General features: G+C 39.0%; 1 protein-coding gene across 1 annotated transcript; it reads right to left on the bottom strand.

The window, feature by feature from the left end:
* Positions 1–296: 296 nt before the first annotated feature.
* SLC39A8 (solute carrier family 39 member 8) lies at positions 297–27032 on the bottom strand. Its single transcript, XM_055700263.1, has 8 exons — positions 26694–27032; positions 19572–19740; positions 14269–14438; positions 13616–13738; positions 11098–11265; positions 4856–5063; positions 4155–4339; positions 297–1558 (listed from the first exon to the last, which is right to left on the bottom strand). Exons 1-8 carry the CDS (start codon positions 26877–26879, stop codon positions 1412–1414), a joined length of 1356 nt encoding a protein of 451 aa, XP_055556238.1. The 5' UTR covers positions 26880–27032; the 3' UTR covers positions 297–1411.
* Between the last annotated feature and the right edge of the window lie 510 nt (positions 27033–27542).

Raw genomic sequence — 27542 nt, 5'->3', positions numbered from 1 at the left:
TTTAAAATAAGTATCACACACAACTCCTGTGCAGTTTGCCTTAAAGTTTTTAATCAACCAGACACCTAGTTATTTTTTCTAATGTAATTACAGATGAGACTTAAATAAAGTATTAAAATAAATCCCTTACCTGATAGAAAACATATTTTAATAATGAATTAAAAATAAAAGACTTGTCCCTTCCAACTGCCAGGAAATACGTCAAGAAACACTACCATCTTTGAACTTGTAAAACTTGCCTAAAAATAAGTGGAAAAAAATTAACTTACAGGAGAATAACAACACTTCCTTCAAAGTTTAGTGGTGACTGAAATGGAATTTTTTTTTTATTAATTTCCTTGCACACATCTTACAAGACCAGAGTAGCTGAATTGTTTATTTCAGAAGAACTCATACATATAAGCATGATTTTAGAAAGTTCACATGCAACAGATTGTGGTAAGAGTTCATGTATTTCAGTATCACTTAATTTTACCCAACTGCACACAAGGAAATTATTCAAATTACAAAAAAGCTTACTGGAATGCTGATTTTAGCAAGTTTTTTCTAAATTCCATTTTGCTAAACTGACAAAAAAACTTTAAAAATTCTAAACCAAAATACTGATTTTTAAAGGTATATTTGTGGAACTTAAATGTAAAACATTATTCTTTTCATAAAATACAAAATGCTTGAACATGTTTAAAATACTCAATGTTTCTGAAATATTATGGAGTTGATAAATTGTCATAAATTTAACACAGGATCCCTCTAATTAAAAAAAGTGGTTCTCAACATAAATCAACAATTCCCTAGTGCACTTAGAAAAGATCAAAAGCAGTAACTGGTATCTTTCCTTCCAGTGTTAATTAGTTATTAAAAATCTTAGCTTCATTAGTACCTACTCTGAAATAGTTTGATTATTTTTTTTTTTTTTGGGGGGGGGGGGGGGAAGGGAAAAGGATGTTATACAAACAAATCCTACAAAAAGAAAGTCATGAAAACTAACTTGTTTTGAAACTTTTTGCCGTTATCACAGTAAAAAAAGGATATGAGACTCCATTATTTTCTTTTAAATGAGCATCTTCCTTGAAAGACCTCAGCTTTCATTTGGTCCTGAGTTGCATGTAGTTCTACGTACTGCATAATTCTACTGGCCAAGTAATATCCTTTCTCTATGTCAGTTCAGATATGTCTGATACTTGTAAGTAGAAATTAAAAAATCAGAATCAGTTCTTTGGCATAGTACAGAAGTTGACAGCTCCTACTATTTGGATTGACTGCAAGTTCTAAAGAATTTCCTGTAATTGGAGCAAGGGGGACAGGATGGGACTTCATTTCAAAACCAAGTAGATTAAATGAATGTTCCTTTATGGATTTCAAGTGTCTTCCATTTGTAATTTACTTGATGCCTTCAATACCAATTCCATTTTCACAGCTGAATATTTCCTGCATACAAGGTAATCATCAGTATAGCCGTAAACCCTGTTAGTAAACCAGCATTCTGAATAAGGAAGAATGTGAGATCCATCTTTCTTCCTGTCACTTTCTCTCGCAGCATATCATTCATCTCTGGGAACTGAAAAAAGGGATATTTTTAGGTAAATATTGCCATCTTGTGGTAGTATGCATAACTCGAGGCATTAAGAAAATTATATTGCTACTTCGGACTGAGTATTACAACTAACAAAGGGTGAAGGCAGTCACAGGAATAAGTCATCCTAATTACTCTGAAAAACCACTTCACTGAGGATGGTAACATGAAATGGTGTTTTGTTCTGCTCTACTGTGATTTCACTTGGTTTTCTCTCACGCAAACTTCCTTTTTTTGATTCCAGCAGTCTCCTAGGGTCCAACTATATCTAGGAGCAATTGCCATTGCTACATACTGTGTTTCTTCCTTCACTAGTATAAACAAAGGGAAGTGGAAGATTAGGATTCTTCTGCTTTATCTATAAGCAAATAAAGTGAAGCTGAAAATAGAGACAACTCATCAGAAATAAGAAACCTGTTACAAATAGAAGGTCTGGTGGGCTGATGAGGTAGTGGTAAAGCAAGAAAGAAAGAAGAATGTTGTGAAACACAGCATTGCATTAGATTGCAGTGAAGGGATTCCTCATTACATAACATACATCTTAATGGCTACATAACATCTATGGATAACTGATCTGCTCTTAACTGCCACAACAAAGATAACTTTGAGAGCCAATGGAGGTGATGGCAGATGAGCACTAGTGATAAAGTCCCCTGTATGGGGTGATTCAGGGTATGTTTGCTGCAGATAAAGTCAACCGCAGTGGATTTTGACAAATGTGCTCAAATAAGCTTTAAACTCTTCTCCTGTTGTGCTGAGAGTAGTATACCCAAAATGCAATGAAAACTGTGTATTTCAGTGTTAGTTTAGAAACCTTCAGGCTGGGTGACTCAGAAGCTGTATCTATCTTTGATCTGATAAGGCAAAAACACCCACTGAAGGTAATGTAACTCTTGAAGAACAGACTAAGGTTAGTGGGAACTGGCCAAACTTCCCAGAAATCATTCCAGAGCTCTGTAATCCTCTTGCATAAGAGGCAAAGACAACAAACCAGATCAGCTTCATGCCATACAGCAAGGCTCATTTGTGCACGCGCATCACTGTACACATTGTCACATGCCCGCAGCCTCACCACAGAGTGATCTTACTGGTAGAGGTTGGACTATGCCAATACTGAAGGAAAAAAGCACAGCAAAAAGGAAAGAAGGAAGGAATGACATTCTATTTAATCCTACCTGCTTCTGGACAAGCAAACCAGAAGTGTGTGAAAATCGTAACAGAAAGCAGAAAGCCAGATCTCTGTACAGAGCACTTGAATACCCTATTTCAGACTTTTCAGGGGGAAGAAAAATTCAGATAGGTAATTGATACAATCCAGAAACCTATAAAAAGAGAGACTGGGATTGGGGGGCGGGGGCAGAGGGGGAAATACAGAGAGAGGAACAGAGAGAACAGAACAACAGATACAAAGAAAAGAATGTTACCTACTTTGATGGATTCAATAACAAATTTAATTTGAGCTACTCTAAATTTATGTCACGAGTTTTACACGTCATAGTTCAGTACAGTAATATTCATTATATAAGTGAAACTAAATGAAAAGCATTAGCAATTAAGGTACTGCAAACTTGCAAAATAAACTATTTCTATTATTCATTTAACATCAACATTATTACTTACTAAATATAATATTATTACCTAAGCTGTAATAGTATTTAATGAAATAGTCACTATAACTACATAACATTTCTTAAATGCATATAGAACTAAACTGGGGTCTCAAATCTTTTCAAATTCAGGCCTCAGTCTTCCAGTTCTACACTCAAATGGATTCTCATGTGGTAGGCATAAACACCTTTGCAGATAAATCTGTTCTCACAACACTGAATTAAACATAGTAAAACTCAAAATTATTAAAGGATCTTTCTTAAGATAAAGCATCATCATAAGAGTAAATTATGGAATATTGTTGACTGCCTGTGAATCCAGATTTTATTTCCCAGCATCTAAATCTGATCTGGATCTTAGCACAATTTCTTTGCTTATAACTTCTAGCACGCTTAAAAAAATAAATGATAGACAAACCGTTTTGAATAGAGTTCAGCAAATGTTTTAGTCTGAACCAAGAAAATGGGGCTAGCACTGTTTAATTTAAACATAGAATAGAATTCAAGTCAGATTTTTCATCTAATCACTGTAGTTACACACCTTTCATTCAACTCAAAACTAAATGTTTCCTTTTGTTGACTTTTTTTTTTGCTTTTCTTTCAAAATATGGTTTAAATAGAAAAATGAACCTTTTTAAAATAAGGTGAAAATACTCTGCCACTTTAAGATGCTGAAACAAAGTATTTAAAAACTTCTTAATCTTTGATGAAACTAACTCAAATTCAAAAAAAGCTTGTCTCTCTCTAAAACTCCTTTTAAGCAATGATCTGATCAGCTCTATTTATGAGCTTTCATGTTTCATAAATAAGCATAACCATTTGTGGACCTCCATTAGAGGTATAATTGATGATTTAACATAAGTAGATGACACTAGCATGAGGAAGACAAAATACAAAATTCTACTGGAAAGACTTAGTGCAGTCTTTTTTTTCTTGCAGAAGAATAAATCACTGAATATTAAATTCTATCTCACCATATCTGCCAGAGAGATGTACAGGAACATTCCACCAGCTACAGCAAAGATGATGTTAGGAGCAAAGTTGTTGCCTACTAAGATACCAAAAGCCATTCCAATGTAACAGGAACATGCAGACAGAAAGTTGAAAAACAGGGCCTGCCGAGCACTCATTCCTGCGTTAAGCAAGATGACAAAATCCCCTAAAACAAAAGAAAAAAAAGAAAACCATCTTCAGAAAATGATATTGTGATTATTTTCTGTTTTCAAAGGAAGTCTGAAGAAAAGACATGATTCGTATACAGATTATAACCCCTTGCTGTTTTTTTCCATTCAATTAAACAATGGGATTTCCCTTCAATACTAAGGTAACTGACGTACTCTAAAGCAAGCAGATGATGCACAACTGAGCTAAGAGCACAAGAACTTAGAACTACCTATAATGATTAAAAAAAAAAAAAAAGATAATATAACAGTGTATACAGCATATATAAACAAGGCAGTTAATATCTCTCTAATATACATTCCCAACTTCCACCCACCTGCACTTGGGAACTTCCTGTGCTAGATGTGTATTTTGGTGCTTGGGAAGTTTTTTATGAGTACTTTTTCCATTCATTTGTCTAAACTTTCTTTAAATCTGTGCCAACTTTTGACCAGCACAACCTCCAACAACAGTGATTCCCACAGTATAGAACGTGTTGAATGAAGTCCCTTACCCAGTTCATGAGGAAACTCTTCGCACAAGATGGCTATGGAGGTACTAAGCCCTTGAAACAGAGACAAAGTGAAAGAAGCACCAATAGCCAAACCATCTATGAAATTATGTACAGCATCACTCAGTGTTACCATCCAAGCAATGGTCCCAATCTTTGACAGTGGACGCCCCTTAAGACACCTGCATAAGCTGCCTTCAGTGGCTTCTGCCTGGAAAAAAAAATCCACAATAAAGCAATTACATAAAACACTGAATAAAGAAGCCAACGAATCACCTTTCTGTCTTTAAACGAATGCCAATTATCAAACAAAGCACACTACTGTCTGTGGACACCAAAATGCTTGGTCCAAGAAGAGGCATATGTAGCAGAAGCAATTGTTTCCTATTTCAAAATGTTAACACACAAGGTCCAATCACCCTTCTGACTACAAAGCTTTACCTGAATGCCCTTCAGCTGAGACAGAAAGCAGTTCAGGCCATAGTGGTCTGAATGTCTCTCTGGAGTTTCTGTCAGATTAAGAGAGTGCCAAGGCTCCTCACAGCCTCTTCAGCCATCTCCATTAAGCACACACAGACAGAAGGATCTGATCACAGTGACTGACAGCATCTGTATTTCCTACCTAAAACACATGCAGACCAGTTACATACTGCCAGTACATCACGCTCTCAGAGACACACTTAGATGCCACAGTAGCAGCAAGGTACATGTGAATAGACACACAGCCAGATACTCCATAAACTTTATTTCTAGTTGTGGGCAGTGACAGTCAAGTCCAGCTATTCAAAGTAGCTTCTACAATGTTCACGTTTAATAAAAACACTAGTGGGTAATTTTGACTGTGTGAGTCAAAGGCTCAGAGCATGAAAACAGGCTAATAGAAAATAGCAATGCACATACACATCAAGGATCTCCATGCCTTCTAGAAGTAGAAGTGATCTATACATGTGGTGCCATGAAATAATGAAAAACTTGAAGCAGATAAAGTAATTTACATTTTCACTAGGAACACAAACTAACTTCCCCTAAAAAAATTCCTGATGATCCTTTCTGATAATTTCTGTACACGCATATACTGCAGTTATATAATACTTGCAAGCTTTATAGTATTTCCCCCCTAAAAAAAAAAAAAAAAAAAGGATTTGCATGTAAGGCATTAACTAGTGCTTACTTACTGGAATACATAAGCAGTAATACATACATCTGTGTGCCCATAGACGTATTTATACACCTCTTCTTCTCTTGTAGAAGAAGGGTTTAGAGAAACATGTCTTCCTCCTTATGAAAAGGTCACAGATTATTCTAACATATTTGACGTGGTAATGCCATATCAAATGCAAACACTACCAGGCAACTGTATTTTGAACTTCCTGGAAATATAATGGTTAATAAATTCTTACAAAATCTTTAATGCCAGAGCAGTAAGGTCTGTCTCATTATTTGCTCACCAGACTCTTATCTGACATACCACTTACTGACTACTTGTATGAAGGAGTTATCTTGGGACAGGACAGGATAAAAGTTCAGGTCAGCGATTTCTGAGTCAGATGCCTGTTGCACTACTTCAAACTTGTAGCTAATAAAGCCTTGATTGAGTAGTGCCACAATTGCCATAAAGCATACTTATGCCTCCTATTCAGTGCATAGGAAGTCCTGAAATAGTATTTGTGCAACTGTACTTAAAAATTGTTTCAGTCATCAGGGAAACTCCCACATAGGTTTTAGACTTGTACTATACGCTTACCTTCAGTTTTGGAGGGTTCCCTCTCAATATTTCATCTAACACACAATCAATGCCAATCATATTTTTGGGATGATTAATTTCTACCTCTACTAATTCTACCTGAAATAGGATCACTTATGAATAATAAACCTCTCTTAATCCACAAAGGCAAATTCAAAATCACTTTAAGAAAGAAATATTACAAAGCCAGCTACATAAAAATACATATATTAGGTAACTGGAAGTAAATAGAAACATGAGTATGAGAAAATCCAAACAAATTAGCAAAGCTCTTCCACCTATTCATCTAGCTCCCTGAGCTGAAGTTCTGTTTCCCCATGTTTTTTTCTGTTCCCTGGTGGCCATGTTCCAAGCTGCCTAAGAACTGATGGAGGCATTGTTTTGTCGATCATCCTGATTTCTGCCAAAAACACATCTTCTTTCTGGGGCACGTTTCTAGCTTCACTGAGGAAAGGGAGTTTGAGGAAATGCACAGAATTTCATTTTGAGTAATTCATTCATTTTTCTACTAAAAAGGTACATTGTTCTTTTGGAAACCACACACAAACGCAAAAATCCCAACAACAGCAGCAAATATTTTCTGATAAAGCAACAATAATAATCTCAGGGGAATGTATTTTGACAAGGTATATTAGCAACTTTATCACACATGATAAAGAAAAGTAGTGGTGGTTTTTGTTCTGTAAAAACTTTCTACTACCAAAAATTCTCACATCAAATGCCAAGCCCCTCCATAAATTAAATGGGTTTATGAAAAGAGTTTATTAGGATGAAAATTCCTAAAAGATAATGAAAACAGTGAGCAAATAATACAAGTGTGCAAAAACGTCACTTATATACATACTTGTCTATGTTTGTTCCCATTAAAGCACATTTGGTTTTATGTGGGAACCATGTGTGTGCCTACAGTTTTCTAAGGGCTGTAGGGGCATAAATGGCTTAGCCGCAGAACTTAAGTGAAGGACCCATTTTCTGGTACCAGTTGCACTGCTGAGAACTCCAATGACAGTCCAAAGCACTGCATATACATAAAAAAAACCCATAAAAATCTGATCTGAAGAGTTTTTTTGTTGAAATAAATAATTTACAAATATATGTGCTGAACTTTCTATGTGTGTATGAAGAAAATGAATATTGAGTAAGAAGATGATATTAAGAATTACCTGCCAAACTTATCAAGAATGGAACTGATTCTGGAAATGTGCTGAGGTTTAGGCTGTTTTATCTGTGTTTGGTTGTATTTTAAGTAATTGCAATTAATTTAGGAGAATATTGATTTACTTCTAAAAAAATCACTTTCTTGATCCAACCTTTCAAAATGCAGAAATAACTGTAGTTTAAAATCCAGGAATCAGTCTGAGAGGGTCTGTAATATATATAGCTATCTGCCATTTACCATGTTGCTTTGAAGTATCATAATTCTTGCCTGTAATCTATTTCAGATAATGTCTTGACTTCTGTAAATTATGTAAAGTACAATGACATTGCTTGTCTGAGTTTATATGCTGAACTTTATACTAGATTGTGTGCCTGATAGAAGTAGGTTAACAACTAATGCATATTCTTAATGTTTAAGATAAGGCAGGCTACTGTCAAATTTACCCTACAAATACATAGGATTCCAAAGCAAAAACATGTCTGCCTCTGCTAGACTGTTCTGACTTCGAGATGGTAGTTCAGCAGATGTCACAGAAGAGATGCCAGCTAAGGAGCTCTGTAATACCCAGCTGGACTATCAGGTCTGACTTTTATTAGTTATTAGTACAGTTCTGTATTATTTGTACCTCTGCAGTTTATGGTAAACCAAAGACATCCTTGGTATTTTTGCTCTTCTGAACACCATTTTTTCTTTAAAAGTAATGGCCACTCTTTGGTTCCCAAATTTAAGAAATTATACACAGACTCACTTATTTTATCCTACTGTGTCTCACCAGATTACTAGTTATTTTTAATGCATCTGACTCCTACAGACATGAACCAGACATGTCATTTTGTATCCTCTGGAAGTGCCCACAGGACCAAGAAAGAATCCTGACACTGCCTCCAGGGCATAAATAAAGGCCACTGTAAACTTTTGTTATACAGCTCTAACGTTGTGCACCCGAGGATAAAGGCATTTCAGCAATTTGTCTCTTGTAGAGGAATTATAGAGGACTGTATGAAAAGTTTATTTGTAAAAAGGTTGTGATGAATGGTAAAAACGTAAGGTATGAGAGAGAGAATGCGAGCCCTGGATGAGGAGAGACTAGGAGAAGGCAGTAGAGGGACTGGCATAAAGACTATCTTGGTATGAGATGATAAAAGACCTTGTTGCAGCTTGATAGTTTTGAGAGTGCTGCGACAGTTTCTGAAACAACTTTTGGTCAAAGTTACTGTTCTAAAGCCATATAATTTTAATGCATAGTAGATACAAATTTTGGGTAAGCACAAAAGTTTTCCAAGGCTGCAATTACTGCTGCAAGTGAAATCCAAAAGTATGTGACTAATTAAACATTTAGATTTACTTTGGCAGTCAGTGTGTTCTGGTATTAAAAAAACGAATATGGCCAAATCCCCATGGCTGAAAACAGCTACCTCACTTTGGCACAACTGGACTTCAAACTCCCTCCTTAAAGCCTACGTGATGATATCTGGCTACGCTGTTTGCCCTCTCTTAACTTTCAGATTACAATGACACATCAGAATTCTATTAGTTAAGTGTTGGCTTATGCCAAATTGTTCCTTCATAAATACCAAACGCCTGTAAAGTTGAACCCATAGCTACCCCTCGTGGTACTACCCCAGCTGCCCCAAAACCCCTCAGCCACATTGGCCCCTCCCTGCCTGCTAATGACCCTGAAAGGCTACCCAGCCAGCCCCTTTGAACCTGCCTGCTGGAGAAAAAGAGTAATGATGGGGTTTTGTCTGCTACCTCCAATATCAGCAGCAGACTATCTGCCACTGAGATTTCCTTGCAGCCGGCCTTGGCTCCAGAGTTAATTTTACCTGGTTACTTTCCGGAGGTTTTAATACAATATATTCTTTTCCTGGATTTGGAGAAATGGAGAGCAAGAAAGAATGGAAAGCATGAATTTTCGTAAGAACAGAAAGTAGAGAACAACTTCTGTGAAATTTTAAGTTCTTGAAGTTAAGATTGCATGTAAGAGGAGATGTATGAGCATTCCTCAAAGGATCTTGGGGTGACCTACAATACTTCATGATCACAAGCACTGCATCTAAACTAATTGCTGGAAATAAACGCTATACAGTTACAATTTATTGTTATAATATATGGTATGATTTTGTTATGTTTACATTATATGCAAGCAGATGGCTAGCCAAAATGTAATAATGGAATAGGTCCAGATAAAACTTCTGATAAAAAGCGCAGAAAAACACCACCCATACTGAGATGACTGTCTCCGCAGAGAATGGAGGGTTCTTTGATTTGTTTTATAAATCTCAAAATACAGTTTAAATATACTAATTTCTTCTTGTTGTCCAAGCATTTTTAAACATTAAGCATGTTTCTCCTAGATTGTAAAATGCCCAGTATCCACCACACTTCATGACATTTCTACAGTAAGGACAAGTACAATTTTGGTATTTAAACTGTGTGCATCGAATGTCTTGTGAGTCTGCAGGGTCAATACTGTACTTTCAGATTCTCTCCCAGCTGCTAGGGCCTGCCTCTGGCTTCCTTTTCTGTTCCTCATTGCTCCACACAAACAACTTACTGGCTAAAGAACACGGGTGGTAAACCAGAAATCTCTACTATGAAAAAATCTGCCTTAGCCAACAGAGAATTGTTTCTATGTCTTATTTTTTTTTAAATAAGGGGCAGTACTGCCTCTCCCTGTACAGGGAAAAAGAGTAAAGCAGCACACCACTTTCTCCTCCTGCTTCCATTTTCTTCTTAGACAGAAGAAAGTCATATTTGTAGTATGAAAACAAACACAGAGAAATATAGAGAACAAATCTGAAAGAGAATCACACTTAAACCAGGAGGAATGTCTTCTGTTTCAACATACTACCTCCATAATTCCCACAGTATCCAAATACACTGGTCTAGCTCAAGCAGAGCTTACAATATATTGCATGAAAATTACTATACCAGTTTACTTAATTAATCATTGATTCAGAGGAATCAGGTTCTCACACAGCTTTACATAGTCAGAAACACGATACAGAACATGGAACACTACAACATACTATCACTCTTCAAGCAAATCAGTAACAACAGCAAAATCAAAATTAACTGAATTATCTGATTAAATATATAAATGTCTGTCCTACCCACCCCAATACTGAGCTCGATTAGTTCTTTTTGTTGGCCACAAATCGAATGCATCATTCAAATTTTATAAACTTGCCCCAAAACCCTTCATTTTTTTCATAGGTCTCAAACAAGTTATAAGTTTACAAAAACTTGACAAATGTAACAAAAATTAGTATCTAACTCTCCTCTCAGATATGCTCATATATTTGGCAGGGATAAAATAAATACACACAATTTTCATACCTGTGCTGAGACCACACTGATGCTGTCAAAACCAAGATTTCCATTGCTCTCTATGATGGCAGAATTTGCGTAACACGTCCCCCCATTGCTGGATGACAGTGGTTTGGGTGGGTTAGGCTTATCCTGAGGATAATTCTGTTCTCCATTTTCAGAGTCGTTATGGCCAGTCTAGGTGACAAATGAATAAGTAGGTAGCTAATTAAAACAACAGCAAAATAACAAACATAAGAAAATAGAGACCAAAAAAGAAAGGGTGGGGGCATCACATTCATAGAATCATTTAGGTTGGAAAAGACCTTTGAGATCATCAAGTCCAACCATCTACCCAGGACTGCCAAGTTCACCACTGAACCATTTCCCTAAGCACCACATCTACATGTTGTTTAAACACTTCCAGGGACGGTGATTCTACCAATTCCCTGGGCAGCCTGTTCCAACACTTGACCACCCAAAGAAATTTTTCATAACATCCAATCTAAACCTCCCCTGGCACAACTTGAGGCCATTTCCTCTTGTCCTATTGCTTGCTACCTGGGAGAAGAGACTGACACACACCTCGCTACAACCTCCTTTCAGGTAGTTGTACAGAGTGGGAAGGTCTCCCCTGAGCCTCCTTTTCTCCAGGCTAAACCACCCCAGTTCCCTCAGCTGCTCCTCGTAAGACCTGTACTCCAGACCCTTCACCAGCTGCATCGCCCTTCTCTGGGCACACTCCAGCACCTCAGTGTCCCTCTTGCAGTGAGGGGCCCAAAACTGAACACGGGATTCAAGGTGCAGCCTCACCAGTGCTGAGTACAGGGGGACATTCACTTCCCAAGTCCTGCTGGCCACAGTATCTCAGATACAAGCCAGGATGCTATTGGCCTTCTTGGCCACCTGGGCACACTGCTGGCTCATGTTCAGCCAGCTGTTGACCAGCACCTCCAGGCAGCTTTTCAGCCACTCTTCCCCAAGCCTCCCCGTTCCATGGGGCTGTTGTGAGCCAAGTGCAGGACCCAGAACTTTCTCATCGAACCTCATACAATTGGCTTCGGCCCATCAATCCAGCCTGTCCAGATCCCTCTGCAGAGCCTTCCTACCCTCAAGCAGATTAGCGCTCCTGCCCAATTCGGTGTTGTCTGCAAACTACTGAGGGCACACTCAATCCCCCCATCCAGATCAATAAAGATACTAAACAGGACTGGCCACAGTACTGAGCCCTGGAAAACACCACTTGTGACCAGCTGCCAAATCGATGTAACTCTATTCACTACCACTCTTTGGGCTCCTATTCACACAGCTCATATCCATGCTGCCTTGCTTTCAACACCATCAGTAAACATTCATATGTTTAAATGAACTCCACATGTATCTAAGTTCCTAACTTACCTCTTACTTTTAGTTAATCGGAATATATGTGGGGATTTATCATTTTTATACCTTTATACAGAACCTCCCAAGCAGAACGTCTGACCATAAGTGATCAACATTTGCTAAATATTCATGACTGCTTGTCAAATACAACTTATAAGCCTTTGTCAACTGCTCCCAAACACAAAGGGCAACACTTTTTTATATATTTTTTTTCTGGTGCAGTTAGTACAAACGAGGGAACAGGAACAGTTGATCTTCATAACCTTCAATATCAGCAACAGTTTGAATGGGGGGACCATAAGTGAGGTAAGAATGGGAAGGCAGGACAGTTTTCTTCACAAAATGTGAGAAGAGAGGACCAAAAATTTTGGGACGCCCTTCTCTCAGACAAATTCAGCCTCACTCCTGTGAGCACACAGAAGCCAAATACACTGACATATGGGTAGAAAGCAAAGCCCTGTGCAGTAGGGATAACTGCAGTGTCACTAAGGCAGTGTACTCTGTGTACCAGAGCATGGGGAACCAGCTAAGTTACTGAAGGTGAGATTCAGGCACTGTCAGCACAGTTATACTTTATAGATAACTAAGAAGGTATATAGAATCAGAGAATCATTTAGGTTGGAAAAGACCTTTGAGATCATGAAGTCCAACCATTAACCAAGGACTGCCAAGTCCATCACTAAACAATGTCCCTAAGTACTGCATCTACATGTTTTTTAAACATCTCCAGGGATGGTGATTCCACCACCTCCCTAGGCAGCCTGTTCCAGTGCTTTAATATGTCACATCGATTTCTCCTTCCCAAAGGGGAGCTCCAGGGGCAGACTCAATTCTCTCCAGCTCTTACATATTTCCACTTTTTTCTGAAGCATTTAGCTAGCACGGCAACAATTTGGCCGTTGAGAGCAACTATAGTATACTCCAGTGGCAGCAGACCACACACATCTGGATTCTATTCCCAGCTCTGCTTTTAACTCCCTTAAAAAAGTGAGATTGCTTCCACTATCCATATGGATTTTAAACAGATATATAAGAACACGCAGTAAGGCTGAATTCCTCAGATAAAATGGAAAAAAGCCACATTTTATTAACTTACCAACTCACTCATAAAATATAACAGGTACTTTAAGGCAAGGTTCATTCAGTCAGTGATATGTTTCATTACCTGGTTATAGATCTTCAATATCACTTTAAGAATCCTTTCCACAAAGAAGAGAATATAGAATCCACCAAACACAGCAACTGCTTTCTCAACATAGTTGTCTACTTTAGGGTCAAACCCAAATGCCTAACAGTGAAGAAAAAAGCAATGCAAATTAGTCTGCAATCTTAGCACATTTCCAGAACAACAATCAAATACAACCCCACACACAGATACTCTAATATACATACTTACCTGTCTACCAACCATGAGTTTTCATGAAGTTGAAATTATGAAATACCTGATCTTTTTATTTTTTTTAACTTGGGATTAAACGTTAACAGTGTTTTAATTTAGTAGAACTTTATATGCGGAATATGTAGTAGTAAAGTACAAGACAAGGAGGGTCTAACCTGTAGGCCATTAATGGTAACTAGAATTTTGTTCAATACATTTCTCTTTCTGTCTAGAGGCAGAATAGCCTTTGGTCCTTCCCATGGCACTACAAGACAATATCCCGATGGCTCTGCTATAGAGATAGTAGCTAATGATGCTGAAGCCCACCCACAACTCTTTGCAGATTGCAGCCCACACATAGAACCCACTGAAGCATGCTTCTAAAATTAATACACTTTAGAAACGAGTATGCAAACCAAATAATGATTGCCTTTGCTTACCTCTGGAATGAGCTGGAAAACTGCATTAGAAAAAAGAGTGCCAATGGCCAAACCCACAAAGTAGGTTAAAACCTTGGGAAAATATGACTTCTTTAAGAGGGGAGTTAAAACCAATCCCAGAAGTGATGCCAAGTTAATGATAGTCACAGCCAGGAACCCAAATCCCCAAACTGTGGATAAACAAGCAGAAATACAAAATATTTTAGTATAACACCCACTTCAGGCTGTTTGTGATTTTTCTACTATGGAATTGGGAAAGAGAGTGGTTCCCCTTGTTGAAATTACACTTCACAAAAATAAAAATCTTAACATGCATAGATACTTAAGATGCATACTTGCAGAAAGGAAATATCTGGAAACATTGCCTGGGACTACCATATTAAAAATGGAAACTGTGATAGTGTAATATCTGGGATAGCCTATCTGCTTCTAGTATAAATCAGGACTCTCTACAGTCAGTGAAGAGTAAAAATTAAAGCTGAAGCCAACAGTCAAAGTAGCTATAGCACAGACATAAGACAAAACTTACTAGTACCATGGTTAGATCCAATTATCATTTACTCCTAAGGAACTCCAACACAGAAAGTCTACTGTCTTAGCTGTACTAGATCCAAAAATACTTTCTGATGAAGGATAACTCCTTCAAATCATCCTGAGATGGTAACTTTCTGTTCTTAACAATCCTCCTCCTCCTCTAATTCAAAGTAGCTGGCTGGAAATGCTGCTCATCACTGCTTCTTAAACAGGTGAGGTAGCAGACAGCTGATAGTAGAGACAATTATAATACAGAAATTAAAGCATATAAAAAAAGAGGTCCTAGGTTCAAGAAGATGGACATGTGGTTTAGGTATACAATAGGGAAAACCTTTCCTAAGAAGTGGCAAAGGCACCAGGGTTCACCAATTTAGTTTCCTTCATCATAAGCATAGTCTCAGATTTTCAGAGTTCAGACACCAGGACTTGTACAAAGCCATACCATAATTATTCTGGAGTCTGAATTACAGGTTCGGGGGGGGTGGGGGGTGGGGTGGAGAGCAGAGCCAGGTGGTTGCTGTTGCTGTTCACATGTATCACAAAGTTGTGTCTCTGTGCATGACTACCGTTTTTCCCAATGATATCTCAAGCCCCTGTGAGTACAGAGAAAAAAGCTTTAAAGTTGCACTGACTAGTCTACAACACTGCCTCAAGTGATGCCACCAAACCACCAAGTTATCCACATAGACAGTGGGTTTGTCTAAATAACAATCAAAGACAACACAATGTTGTTGATTATACCAACAACAGATTGGTATAATCCAGGAAGTTACATCATTATATGCTTTACAATACATATGCAGAGAAGTTACCATAAATTCCTTTCTGCATAGCAGAAACTAACAGATCAGATTATGATCTACAGCCTAACTTTCTTGCAACACAACCAGCAAACACACTAAGCCAGATTCCTCACCTGCAACTAGGATGGCTCTGCCTTGTTTGCACAGTGTCACAATTTTTATATGTAATTAATTTTATATTATGTCAAAACCAGAAGGCATTAGAAACATTTAAAGCATTTGCAGAAAGTAAATCAATGTCAATTAGGGCACTCATTTGTCATTTGGAGGAGGGAACACAAAACTAGATATGGGTAGATTCACTAAGCTACACAGAAGATTAATTTCCATTAATATATGACATTTCAGTTTGTAAATATGTTTTTGAAATCAAATCTATAATAAACAAATGGGCTTCCAATGCCATCGTGAGTCACAAACCATCGTTTACAGTTTGGGATTACTACAGAAGCACAAGTCTCTCAGTTCGAGTATACAGAAAGCTCCTACACAATCCTGTGCAAATGTGCATAATGTGTATTTTAAACTGAGTTAACAAAATAAACCCCCCATTTATCAGATATGAAGCATCTAGTGTACTTGCCCAACTTCACCTAACACAGGAAATTAGAACAAGTTTCAAAAATTACAATAAAAAAAGCTAGTACTAATTACTTTTTACAACACAAGACAAAGAGGATAAACCTACAAATTATGTGTGTAGGTTAGTGGATGACAAAAATGATAGAAGAATGGAGCTTAAAACCAAGCACAGAAAAACATGTTCTTGCTGAATTGTGAGAGAAGTTCTCCCAATACCATATGCTTCACTAACAAATGGTCTAACTTTCATGCTGGTACTCGTTGTTCAGAACAGCAAAACATACCGGGACACTCAACCTGAAGTACGTGTTACAAATAATACAACCATTTTGTATGCTTAAAGCAACGGGAGATGTCTCATAACACACTAAATGACCTGGACTCACAAGTAGGGAAATATTCTGAACCACTGGAAAAGCCTTTCTTCTTCCTGATTTACCAGAGATTAGAGGTACCAGAAGATAGATGTGGTTTTACTTTTAAAATTCCGTCCTAGATCTGGATGGGTCAAAGAACTTGGGATTTTACATATTGATATTTTGTTTCTGATTTACTCACCCAAATTGGGAGAAAAAGTAAGAATTAAATTAAGCAATCAAATAATCTCAGACAATTCATGAATGCATTAAGTATTATCCATCCTAGGCATTCCACAGATCCTACAATGAGCCTCAGTAATATGGAGACTAGTTTAAGCTAATTAAATTTTTAAAGATATTCAATAAATCTAAGATCTTTTTTATGCATTCTCCAGGAAGGTGCTCCTGGGTCTTCTGGCAAGCTTTTCTTTGAGTTCAGGAAGACCTGAAGTGTAATTGGAAAGGAAAAAAAAAATATTACCCCATAATTACACAATTACAGGAACGGGTACTTCAAGAAAAATACCACAAATGGGAGGAGGGGGTAAGTGATAAAATTCCAAGGCAACCAATGTTGCCAAATTTCCTGCATTATGGATTGTATTTCACAATATCACCTATGCAATCCTGTCTTAAAATCAGTTTTATTTACTAGGACTCTATCCACACCAAGCTTTCCATGAGTCCATGCTGGCTAGTAAGCCGGCTAGTCTGACTTTACGTATCAGAGCAGAACAGTCTGCTTAGGACACACACTCTCTTCCCCTGAGAATGGTGGCATGGTCAGCTTTTGCCAACTACCATTATTCCTTCTGTCTCTAGAACTCTAGCCCCAACAAAGAGACAGTCAAGACACCCAAAGCCACAAGAAACAAAAAACAAAAAATGGCAGGAGTGCAAGTAATATATCCTCCTTAAGAACACCACTGCTCATCACTGTTCCTCGTAAGAAGTAGGGACAATTGCTCTGGACCTTCCTGAGGCAGGCTCAGGCTCTTCCTTAGTTGTGTCCTGGGATGAAGAGGAAATAAGGGTACGAATACCTCTCTAAAGAAGCCAAGCAAACAGCACAAAACCTGTTTACCTTGGACAGAAGGAATGCCGCTGGGCATTTCCAGCTGTTTCATGCAGCTCTATACACCTCCCTATTATCTTTCAGAGAAGCAAGAAAAGGAACAACATGAGCAGGCCACTAAGGTCAGCTAGGTTAGGTATGAAGTTATACAAATCACAAGGAAAAAAACATGCTACATGCTGCCTGTTAACTTCTACTGTGCTTCAGCAGCACTTTTTTTTTTTATTGCAAGTAGCTGTCCTGTAAAGTTTATTGTACTAATTTGTTCTGTATGTCTTGTCCATTTGTATTTTGGAAGACAGAATATTGTTAAGCATGTGGGAGTCCCTGGGCAGAAAACTCAGATAAGCACAGCTGGAATACATGCATAGAGGATTTTGCTTCATGGGTAGTAATTGAAATCAGCTGGTCTCAATGCTGCCACAATACAGATTCATTTTGTAACGGGCTGGAGGTATGCATAAATCAACACCTGCATTTGGCACTGGGCCTTACTGTGAATCTCCCTTCAAAATCGATACCAATGTGTCACAGCCTCACATACTTGTGGGTTTAAAACACCCTAACCATGGGTCTTGCAGATTTCTTGTGCTACAGCCAAGGGAGGGGCAGGGAGAAGGCTGCCTTGCTTATCTGGCTACTGGACATTGTTTCTGAGCTGGCAGGATAAAAGAAAAACAAGAGGGATGGTCTAAAACAGCTTAGGAAGTTAACTATAGGTCAAGCTTTCCATGTACAACCTACTTAAACTGCCCCACAACAAAACAAAACAAAAAAATAAAAATAAAAAAAAAAAAGAGAGAGAAATCCTACTCTCCAGTGCACGTATTATGGACTTCTTGACAATATGTGCCTTTCTGTGGTATAAGCCATCTAGAATAACCATGGTAAACTGATGCCATGGTTTCAGTGATTAATCAAATATAATTCTGATTATTCACTGACACAGCTATTTTTTAGGAATGATCTATAATTCTTTATAAATACCAACCAACACTTCTATTAATCAGAATGTTATTAATACTAGAATTTCAAAATTTATGAAAAATATTGCTCTATCTCTGCTCATAAATACTGCCATTAGGCACCTGCTTATTGAGCATCCTAACTTTTAACTTTAATTCAGCTGGTTCCCTTGGAACAATAAATTTATTTGGAATACTGAGTCAAAAAAATAGGCTACTACCTATTTAATCTTTATCAGCGCAACAAGCAACTTCATTAACCAGCTGAATCTTCCCTGTCCCACATTTTTTACTGCACTGTATAGTTCTGTGCATAATAAATACAGAAATAGGGAGAAAAACAGGAGGAAGGAAGATTAAGGCTACTCAGCCAAGTGATGGTATTACACGTGGAGGGCGCAGCACATAAAGGTGACATGAAAGCAGGAGTTGGAGTTTGGAAAGAATATGAGTAGTTTTCTTCAGTAAAACAGTCACTGGCTCCCCTAATGTCATGACTCCCACCTGCAAATAATTCCACTCAAATGCAGTCCCCCTAGTAACTTTACCTTGAGTTGCCTTGATACATGCACATCCCACTAACCCTGATTTGCCACTGCAAATCATGGGCACAAATTTCCTTTCTCTACGCCCATCTTTTCTCCTACTGACCAGCTATTAGCAAGAGTCTTTACGCTTCAAGGCACAAATCATTATCCAAATAAAACAGGTCAGAAAGTCTCTTCCTTTAATGGGCCGGTTATTCCATAACTAGCTACTTGGTTCTTTCATCTTTCTCTAAAACATTTTTAATAATCACTGTCAAGAGATAGGATATTTATTTAGCTAGTCCACTGAGCTGAAACTGCATTTCAATTTTATGTTCCCACTTTACAACTATATCCTCCTAAAAAAGATGTTCCTGTTGTGTATAGAAAAATGCTTACTACTCACCTAAGAAAATTCCACTGCAGTCACAGTATTAATGCAATAAATATTAACTAACCTTGTAAAGAACGTGGTTTAGATGTATCCACGAAGTCTTCCTGATGATCACACGGGTGAAAAATTAGCTGTTGCAAAACAGCAGGACATACTGTAGAGAAGCTTGAATTTGACACGTGGCTGTTGTTCGGTATTCCATGCAAAGAAAAAATTTCCTCACTAGTCAAACACTGGAACAAAAAGGGATTCTGTCAACTTAATACTTCAAATCAAAAAATAAGTCATGCACTGAGAAATCCAAGAATTACAACATGAAAATACTGTAATGCATTTTCAAGGAAGTGTACGCAGTGTTTGTAAGATTGCTTAATGTGAGGCAGAAGTGATCGAAGTATTTTAAGTAAGAAATCACTAATAAATGTAACATGATCTCAAAAGACCTTTTCAAACCTTATTTCCTATGAACCAGGACAGTTAAACCTTACAATATATTTGGAAAAATAGCTTCAAAGTAATTAAAATCTCATGTAATTACCAAATAATTAAGTTTACGAGCAGACTAGATACAGTTAAAATCTCAGTGAGAGTATGGCAGAAAGTGATTGGTTACTCAGTGACCACTTGTTTAAGTGACCACTTTACTTTACAACAATGCTTCTTACCTATCTCCCCAGATTAGCTGTTTAAAAATGATCTAAATGTTAGCAGCACTCAACATTTTAGATTAATTTTATAGCAATCATTGTTAACAGCAAACGTTGTTTTGCAGAACCATTCTGTAACCCAATGAAATAAACTCTTACTTGGGATCTTCACTTGTCCTCAGGACGTAACAGTATCTAATGGATCAAGGATAAACGTACTTAGTGCTAAACCAGGCCAAAGGCAGGGCCAGTTGCTCTGTTTGTTATTTTCAACCACAAAGATAAAAGGCAAACACCATGAAAAATCTTAAAATATACATTACAGAAAAATTGGTTATCTTTACATGAAAATGTTATATACTACTCTTCCACCTTTTCATTTATTCACATTCAGTATTTCCTACAATGATCAATAAGGAGTGTTCTTTTTTGAGTTTAATAAAAAGCAATTTGGTTTATTGCTGTACAAAACACATGTACCAAGGTCGAGTTTGAAGACAAAAAAAAAAAAAAAAAAAAAAAAAAAAAAAAAAAAAGTCAAACGTTTTCCTTTTATATAAAACATCAAGTTAGAGCATACTTGTCCCTGTAGCAAATCTCAGTTTGGTTGCAAAAGTAGAGCACTGGAAGTCTTAGCAAATTTAAAACGAACGTTCACTCACTGCTCTTTTCAGTTTTGCTAGCCTTCAGATTCCACAGCACTTCTCCAATAATTCAAGATTATTATTGATAAAGTAAATTCCTTCTAGATATAAGCCAAAGCAAGTAATTTACTTCAGAAGAGCTGCTTCTGTTTGTATTTTTCTAATACTGTCCAAAAGGTGAAAGGCATGCACACATCATTTGAATGTGTCTATTTCTGATTTAGCTTGGAGGAAGAGAAGATGCAGGCCAATTCAAGTCACTTCAGCTAAATTACATCCAGGATGGTTCTGTCCTTCCTCTTTAACGATGCAGTCCAACAGAGCACTCAAGTACATGCTTGAACTTAAACATAAGTATAAACTGTGTTAAGGCCATGAGACCTTTAAGACTCAAATGTGTACGAGCAATGTGCATATACTTTCATCTTACAATGTCAATGCTCATGTCGAAGTATCACATATAAAATAAATATAGCTTGATAAAAGAAAATGTATTTTTGTTTTAAAGCATGTTGCTCCATTTAATCTCAGTGGAAGTAGTGCACAGAGAAATCATCACTGAAGATAGAGTCTAAACAGCCCAACACATAAACTCTGGAGCTTTCTATACTGGTTACATGCCTAATCATTCTACTGGTAACTCTGCATTATGAAATAATGCAAAATACATGGCTAATATGTCCAGCATGAAACAAAGAGAGGATAGCTGTGGTCTACAGGAACAGTTCCTATATAGTGCTTCTTGTACTACTTGCTTATAGAGCCATTTCTGGAAGTCTACAGTGAAAAGCCCTTACAAAAAAAAAAAAAAAAAAAGCGCCAGTAGGAGCCATGTTCTCGGTAGAAAAACAGATTATGGAGAGAAAATAAATCAGAGACAGCACGAATTAGTAAACGTTGAGACTTGTAATTTCAGCTACATACAAACAAGTGAGAAATACCATCAGACAAGAGTTCTTTTATGTGAAGAAGAGAAACAGCATTTTATTTAATTACTATTATTATTTTGATCAGGGACAAACCCAGAGGATAATGATTCCTATAAATGATTCATTGTTTTAAGTCACCTCATACTCTCAGTAAACTCCTACATACATCCAAGAGCTAAAAAGCAAGCTTGCATGAGTTCATTGGCACAATTAAAGGATTAATTAAGAGATTCAATCTATTAGAAGCCTTGGATTGGAGCAACTCATGTTTGCACACTGCAAAACTCTGCATTATCTTTGGAAGATAAATATGTTAAGACAGCCACACTGCTGTAAAAACGTAAGCTATTTATTTTGCAAGACTGACAGACCATCTCAGCAAAAAGGAAATTTAGCCTCATGGAATAGGGGACTGAGAATGATGTCCTTGCTCACCAACTATATTGTCACGATTGTCCCGTGCTGTTCAGTAAGCCTTGTCATAGTGATTAGGTGAGGGGACTGCTTGTAACATGACTGTCACCCAGTGTTTAATATACAACTGCAAAAAAAGATAGGACTGATCATGTCCCTGAATTGTTAAAAAATCATTTTAAAAAATGGTTTTATCAAAATTGTGGAGGACTTAAATCATGAGAATTTACACAACTACAAAGTAATCAGACTTAAAAAAAAAATTTAAACCATCAACTCTGTTATTTAAAGAGATGTTTACTTTTCCACTGGTAAGGCTCTCCCCAAAATGATTGACTAATACAAGATTTAATTTTTTTTAAGATGGTAAGTGAAGTGATGCCCAACTATCTAGAACCTCTTTATGCCAGTATCTTTATAAATGAAAAGCAGATGCCAACTCACCACATCCTTTGGAGGAAAGGATGTCACAATTCCTCAGACAGAAATAATGCAGAAAAGACCTCTAACTGGAAAATTAACAAAAAATGCTAGAGTGCCAACCATTTCATAAGTGTTTCAGTCCCTTTTCTGATCTTCTGCCATGTTCTTATCTCTGTTCCACCTTTGTTTTATCTGTAGCACTCAACATGCAAAGTACTAAGACACCGAACAGCAACCTGGATGGCAGTTTCTCAATGTTGCCAGATTACATACTGCCTAGCCCACACCAGGCTGAGCCGTGGGTCACACAGTACCCACAGCAAAGACAGAATGCAGTGAATACCTATCTGACCAGTTTGGGTTTGTTGGTTGTTATTTTTTCTTTTACTTAGCCTGAGTCTGGATAAGGCAAAAAAGGGACATATGACTATGCCTTCCACAACTTACCTGTAACAATTTAAAGAATCTAATGCTGATGTGGTGACACCTTTTTGTCACTTTGCACAGGTAAAAACTGGATGCTAGGAGACAGGAGACAACCATGCCTTCAATAGGCAGCACTCCATGAGAAAAAGTCAAACCAGATGAAGCCGCTTGAATGCACTTGTGTGCTTGAGGGATTACACACGCACCCCAATGTGTTCAAGGCAGCTGAAAACTGTCCATGAATGCTAAAATCTGCTGAAGATATTGTAGAAATAAAACACTTAGAGGGTACAACAACTAAGGCTATTTGTCTTCTCACTGGCCAGACAATATCAGATCATGGTGTTGGATCAAGACCATAAGCCACACACTGTCCGACTATTCCCGCTTCTTTGAGAAAGCACAAGTTGTTAACTACCGAAATACTACCAGAAAAAGAAAAGAAAAGCAGTTACTAGCCTGGTACTAGTTTACCTGAAACACTTAAGTTATTGGTTTTGACTCATCTTGAGGTGAAAATTAATTATATCTGATCATTAATATTAATAAAGATTTTAATTTCATTTTGTCCAAAAATTAAAAAGACACAGTATTCGGGCAGCATAACATCTAGACTGGCATAAATACAGATTTAGAAAAGTCAAAGAAGGAAACTGGAGCATGATTTTAACACCTACTGATTATGTCAAAGCACAATATAAAGATGACGTTAACAAGCTTTCTTTCTAATGCCCATTTTCCTTCCAGGTATTTTTTTACAAAAACTTTTGAGCATGTCATATAGTCCTTCAGCACACATGTGTTTGGCTATCATACTACAATGAATCCAACAACAGCAGACCAAGCATAGTTTCATGTTTTTACATCTTGCTAATAATGTAAAATACAGAGTGAGTAAACATGCCATCATCTATTATACTGAAATTGCTAATTTTTCTCCTAATAGTAGCACTAAAATATGTTGGAATTCCACAGTAAAATGTGAAAAAAAAGCAGTGACCAGTATTTGAGTTTGCTTGGTTACCCTGATTTCTCTGACAGGAAGTCTTAGCTTATAAGGTGATACGGAAAAATTGAAGAGCCAAGAAAATATAAACATAGAATAAAGAGAATTACAGAAGTGCATGATGAAAGCAAAAAAAGAGCATAAGGAATTTGAGACAGTTCAATCAAAAATTCCAAAACAGTACCCAAAAAATTTTACTTTTTTGTCTTTCACAGGAAAAAAATTAGCATCTTCATAGACATCATAGGACATAAGTCACCATAAATGCCTACATGAGTATACGTTCAAACACCATCATCAATAAATCAAATATTTTTTTCTTCTCCATTATCTTTTCAAGTCAACCTGGTATCAAAAGAAAACAGAAATCAAGCATCCATCTTCTGGCTTACATATTCAGACACTTTCAATCTTTGAGCAAATGGATCAGGTTCTGGTAGATCTTCTCTTGTGAGATTAACAGGCTTACCAAAACTGTTATGAATGAAACATTAAAACTAAACACTAATACTGGGATAAAACTAAGAGACTGTTCCTTCCTGCCAGTTTTTGAAGTGCTATATCACCTGTCCCTTACAGATCAGCTCTCCACTAAAAATTACTTCAGGCTTGGATGAGCGACTCTGATAGAGCAGAGGCCTGTTATCTAGATTGGAAGAAAGGCCTGGGAATCATCCCACTAGCTCTGGGCACTGAAGTTAAGAACTGAAAGTCTAAGATAACCTTGGTTCCTCCTACAGGCAGATATTTATGCAGCCTGAATGGATTCAGCCTACTTGAGAAAGCCCTGACTCACTCTCCAGAGTTATTTACTTTCCTCTGTAGCAAAGCAGTAGAGCTTACACCTCTGATGCCTTCCAACACACTGTTAGATTCAGCGGCTCCATGTCTTCTGTCATAACCAGTAGGTACTCTAAATTATTAACTTGTAAGCACAAAGAGTCACAGTGTTTGAAAATGATCACACGGAATGTACTTGGTATGAGTATGCATTTGCAGGTACCACCTGCCTGAAATCACTGATAAACCAAACATCTATGAGGGATCAAAAGCCAGGAGGTAAAATGCACTTGCTTAAATGGTACTAGCTCATGGAGCAGCTGTAAGGCCAATTTTAAGACAGAACACAAGTAACTCAGCAAAAAAATATACACATTTCAGTATGGTATCCTAGATACTATTCAAAATAGATGCAACTAGAACAGGCCTGTAAAAAAACTTCAGTTAAACTTCAAATGACTTATGAGGCACATGCATCTACAGTAATAAGAAAAAGCATTACTACTTTTTTTCTTCTGTAGCCTGTGCCAAAGCCTGTGTACGAGGGCTACGTGCTTTTGCAGAGAGAAAACCTGAAGGACTAAAGAATCTACTAATTTCTGTGCCTTTTTAAAGAAAGCACCTTTTCATAGCCATATTCAACACTGCAAACTTGTATTTAGCATGTGTAGTTGGGAGTATTTATGTTTTTAATACACTGTGTTGGAACAGTGTTCCATTTGTGAGATTTGGGAACAGCTACTCTGGCATATATTGCCATGCGTATACAGAATACTACATTGATTTCAGTGGCATGAACTCCCAATTAAACCTCTCACAAGAGTAAAGACATCAGAATTGCACTCCATCTAAAACAACGGGAGTTTTTCCAAGGTTTGCCTCCTTCACAGAGCAAGCAAGAGAGCTACTACTCCAAATGTAAAAAAAAAATTCTCAAGGTCCCAAAAGCCATGCCTCCCCCATTTCTTAGGGAGTGGAACCAAACCAGAGCGAACAGTCAGCCCTGCTTTCCTTTCATTTTCATGACTAACTTCGTGTCCCTGATTCCTAAGCATAAGGAAGCCTCAAACAGCCTTATGATTCCCCTTCAAGGAGACAAACTAAGTCTACGACACTACAGAGACATGAAATTAAATAGACTTTTAAAGTAGCAATGAGGTCCATGTTTTGTATGGAGACACTAAACCAAGTAAAATATTTTCATGAAAAGTAAAATTCCAATTTTATTTAGTCAGTAAATTAAACATCACTTTGAAGAGTGTTTAGTTGATTGATGGGTGTACACTTTGCAACTTAGTAAGCTGCAAATTGACTAAGTAAGTAAATTTGGTACTATATATAGGGCTACAGCTTGATATATCCTTACTACATAAAGAGGACTTTGGAAACTCAGATGAAACTTTCTGAAAAAGTTTCTTTATACAAGTAGACTGCCCATAATCAAGTTTATGCTATCGCATGACAACTGCATTTTAACAAGTCCTGAAGATTTGTTTATACAACTCTCAGAGGGAAACACTAACTGATTCTCATACATTTCTTGCTGTTGCCCAGATGTTATTTACCCAGGAAAACTGCCAGTTTAAGAGCTGAGCAAGGAAGAGGTAGAGCTAACCCCACGGGCAGCCCCACATCACGGCAGGCAGCAGCTCACTGATGGGTGGCAGTTTCTCCCCTGCCGCTCTCCTGGTGGACCGGCACCTCCGCTCGAAACCCGGCCCCAGCGCCGCAGGAGCCCTTTGCTCCCTCCCCGCTTCAACGTGAGGAAACACGACGACATCTAAGAAACCGGGCAGCTGCCCACCCAGCTCGGCACCCTCGTTCCTGGACGTGCGCCTCCAGCCCAGCCCTCACCGCCGGCGCGGAACGGCAGCAGCAGCACCCGGACACACCCTGCTCCCGCCGCCACCGCGGTACCTGGTTGTGGTGCAGGTGGGCCAGCGGCAGCACCGCACCCAGGGCCGGCGCGGCGCCCAGCTGGTGCAGCAGCGCCGAGAGCTGCCCGGCCGACAGGCTGTGGTTGGCCCCGAAGACGCGCAGCACATCGTCGGCGAAGGTCGCCGTGACCGGGGCGCTCCGCGCCGCCGCCGCGCCTGGGAGCATCTCCAGCCCCGCGGGACGCGAGTGTCGCTGAGCACGCTGCACGGCGCGGCCCCTCCGTACTGCCGCCGCCTCTGCGGGGCGGGAGGAGCGGCGCCCGCCGCCTCGGCCCCTCCCCGGGGGGCGTAGTGGGGCGACGGGGCGGGCGGGCAGCAGCGCGGCCGTGCCCCCGCGGTTCCGGACGGGGCGGGCGCCGCTCCCCGGCGGCCGCGCCCCCGCCCCCGAGCGAACCCCGCCAGGGGGCCGTCCCGCTTCTGGGTCCCCGCCGCGGTGGCGGGCCGCTCACCGAGCGTCAGCCTCGTCGCGCCGGCCCGAGGCTGAGGGCAGCCGCAGAACCTGCCGGTAACCCGGTGTCACCATGGAGGGGTGGCACGGGGCTGCCCGGAGGTGGCCGCACGCGCGGGCAGAAGGGGAGACGGCAAAACGCCCGGCTGCCGCCAGCCCCGGCCCGGGCACCAGGGGTCACGGCCCGTCAGCCACAGGCACGGAGGCACGCAGCCTGATCCCGGGGGTACACCCGGCTGAGCTCAGCCTGGCCGCCGCCCCCCGCCTGACCCCGCAGGCAGCCCCCGCGCCCACCTGCCGTGACCCACGGAACGCCCGGTGGGGCAGCTGAGGCCAAGGTCCAGGCACAGGCCCAGGCCCGGCGCGCAGGCAGGCACGGCC

The sequence above is a fragment of the Falco cherrug genome, chromosome 1 (assembly GCF_023634085.1).
Source record: "Falco cherrug isolate bFalChe1 chromosome 1, bFalChe1.pri, whole genome shotgun sequence".
Taxonomy (NCBI): domain Eukaryota; kingdom Metazoa; phylum Chordata; class Aves; order Falconiformes; family Falconidae; genus Falco; species Falco cherrug.
Note: the sequence above shows the minus strand (reverse complement) of the source record. Positions and strands in the feature narration are given on the sequence as shown.

What these genes read in the sequence shown, in the direction of transcription:
- SLC39A8 (XM_055700263.1), bottom strand. Translation starts at nt 26,879, where the DNA reads ATGCTCCCAGGCGCGGCGGCGGCGCGGAGCGCCCCGGTCACGGCGACC. An exon ending in TATTGAAGATCTATAACCAG is followed by an intron (nt 11,266 to 13,615) that starts GTAATGAAACAT and finishes TTTGTCACCTAG; the next exon opens with ACTGGCCATAACGACTCTGA. An exon ending in TCAGTGTGGTCTCAGCACAG is followed by an intron (nt 5,064 to 11,097) that starts GTATGAAAATTG and finishes TTTTTTTTCCAG; the next exon opens with GCAGAAGCCACTGAAGGCAG.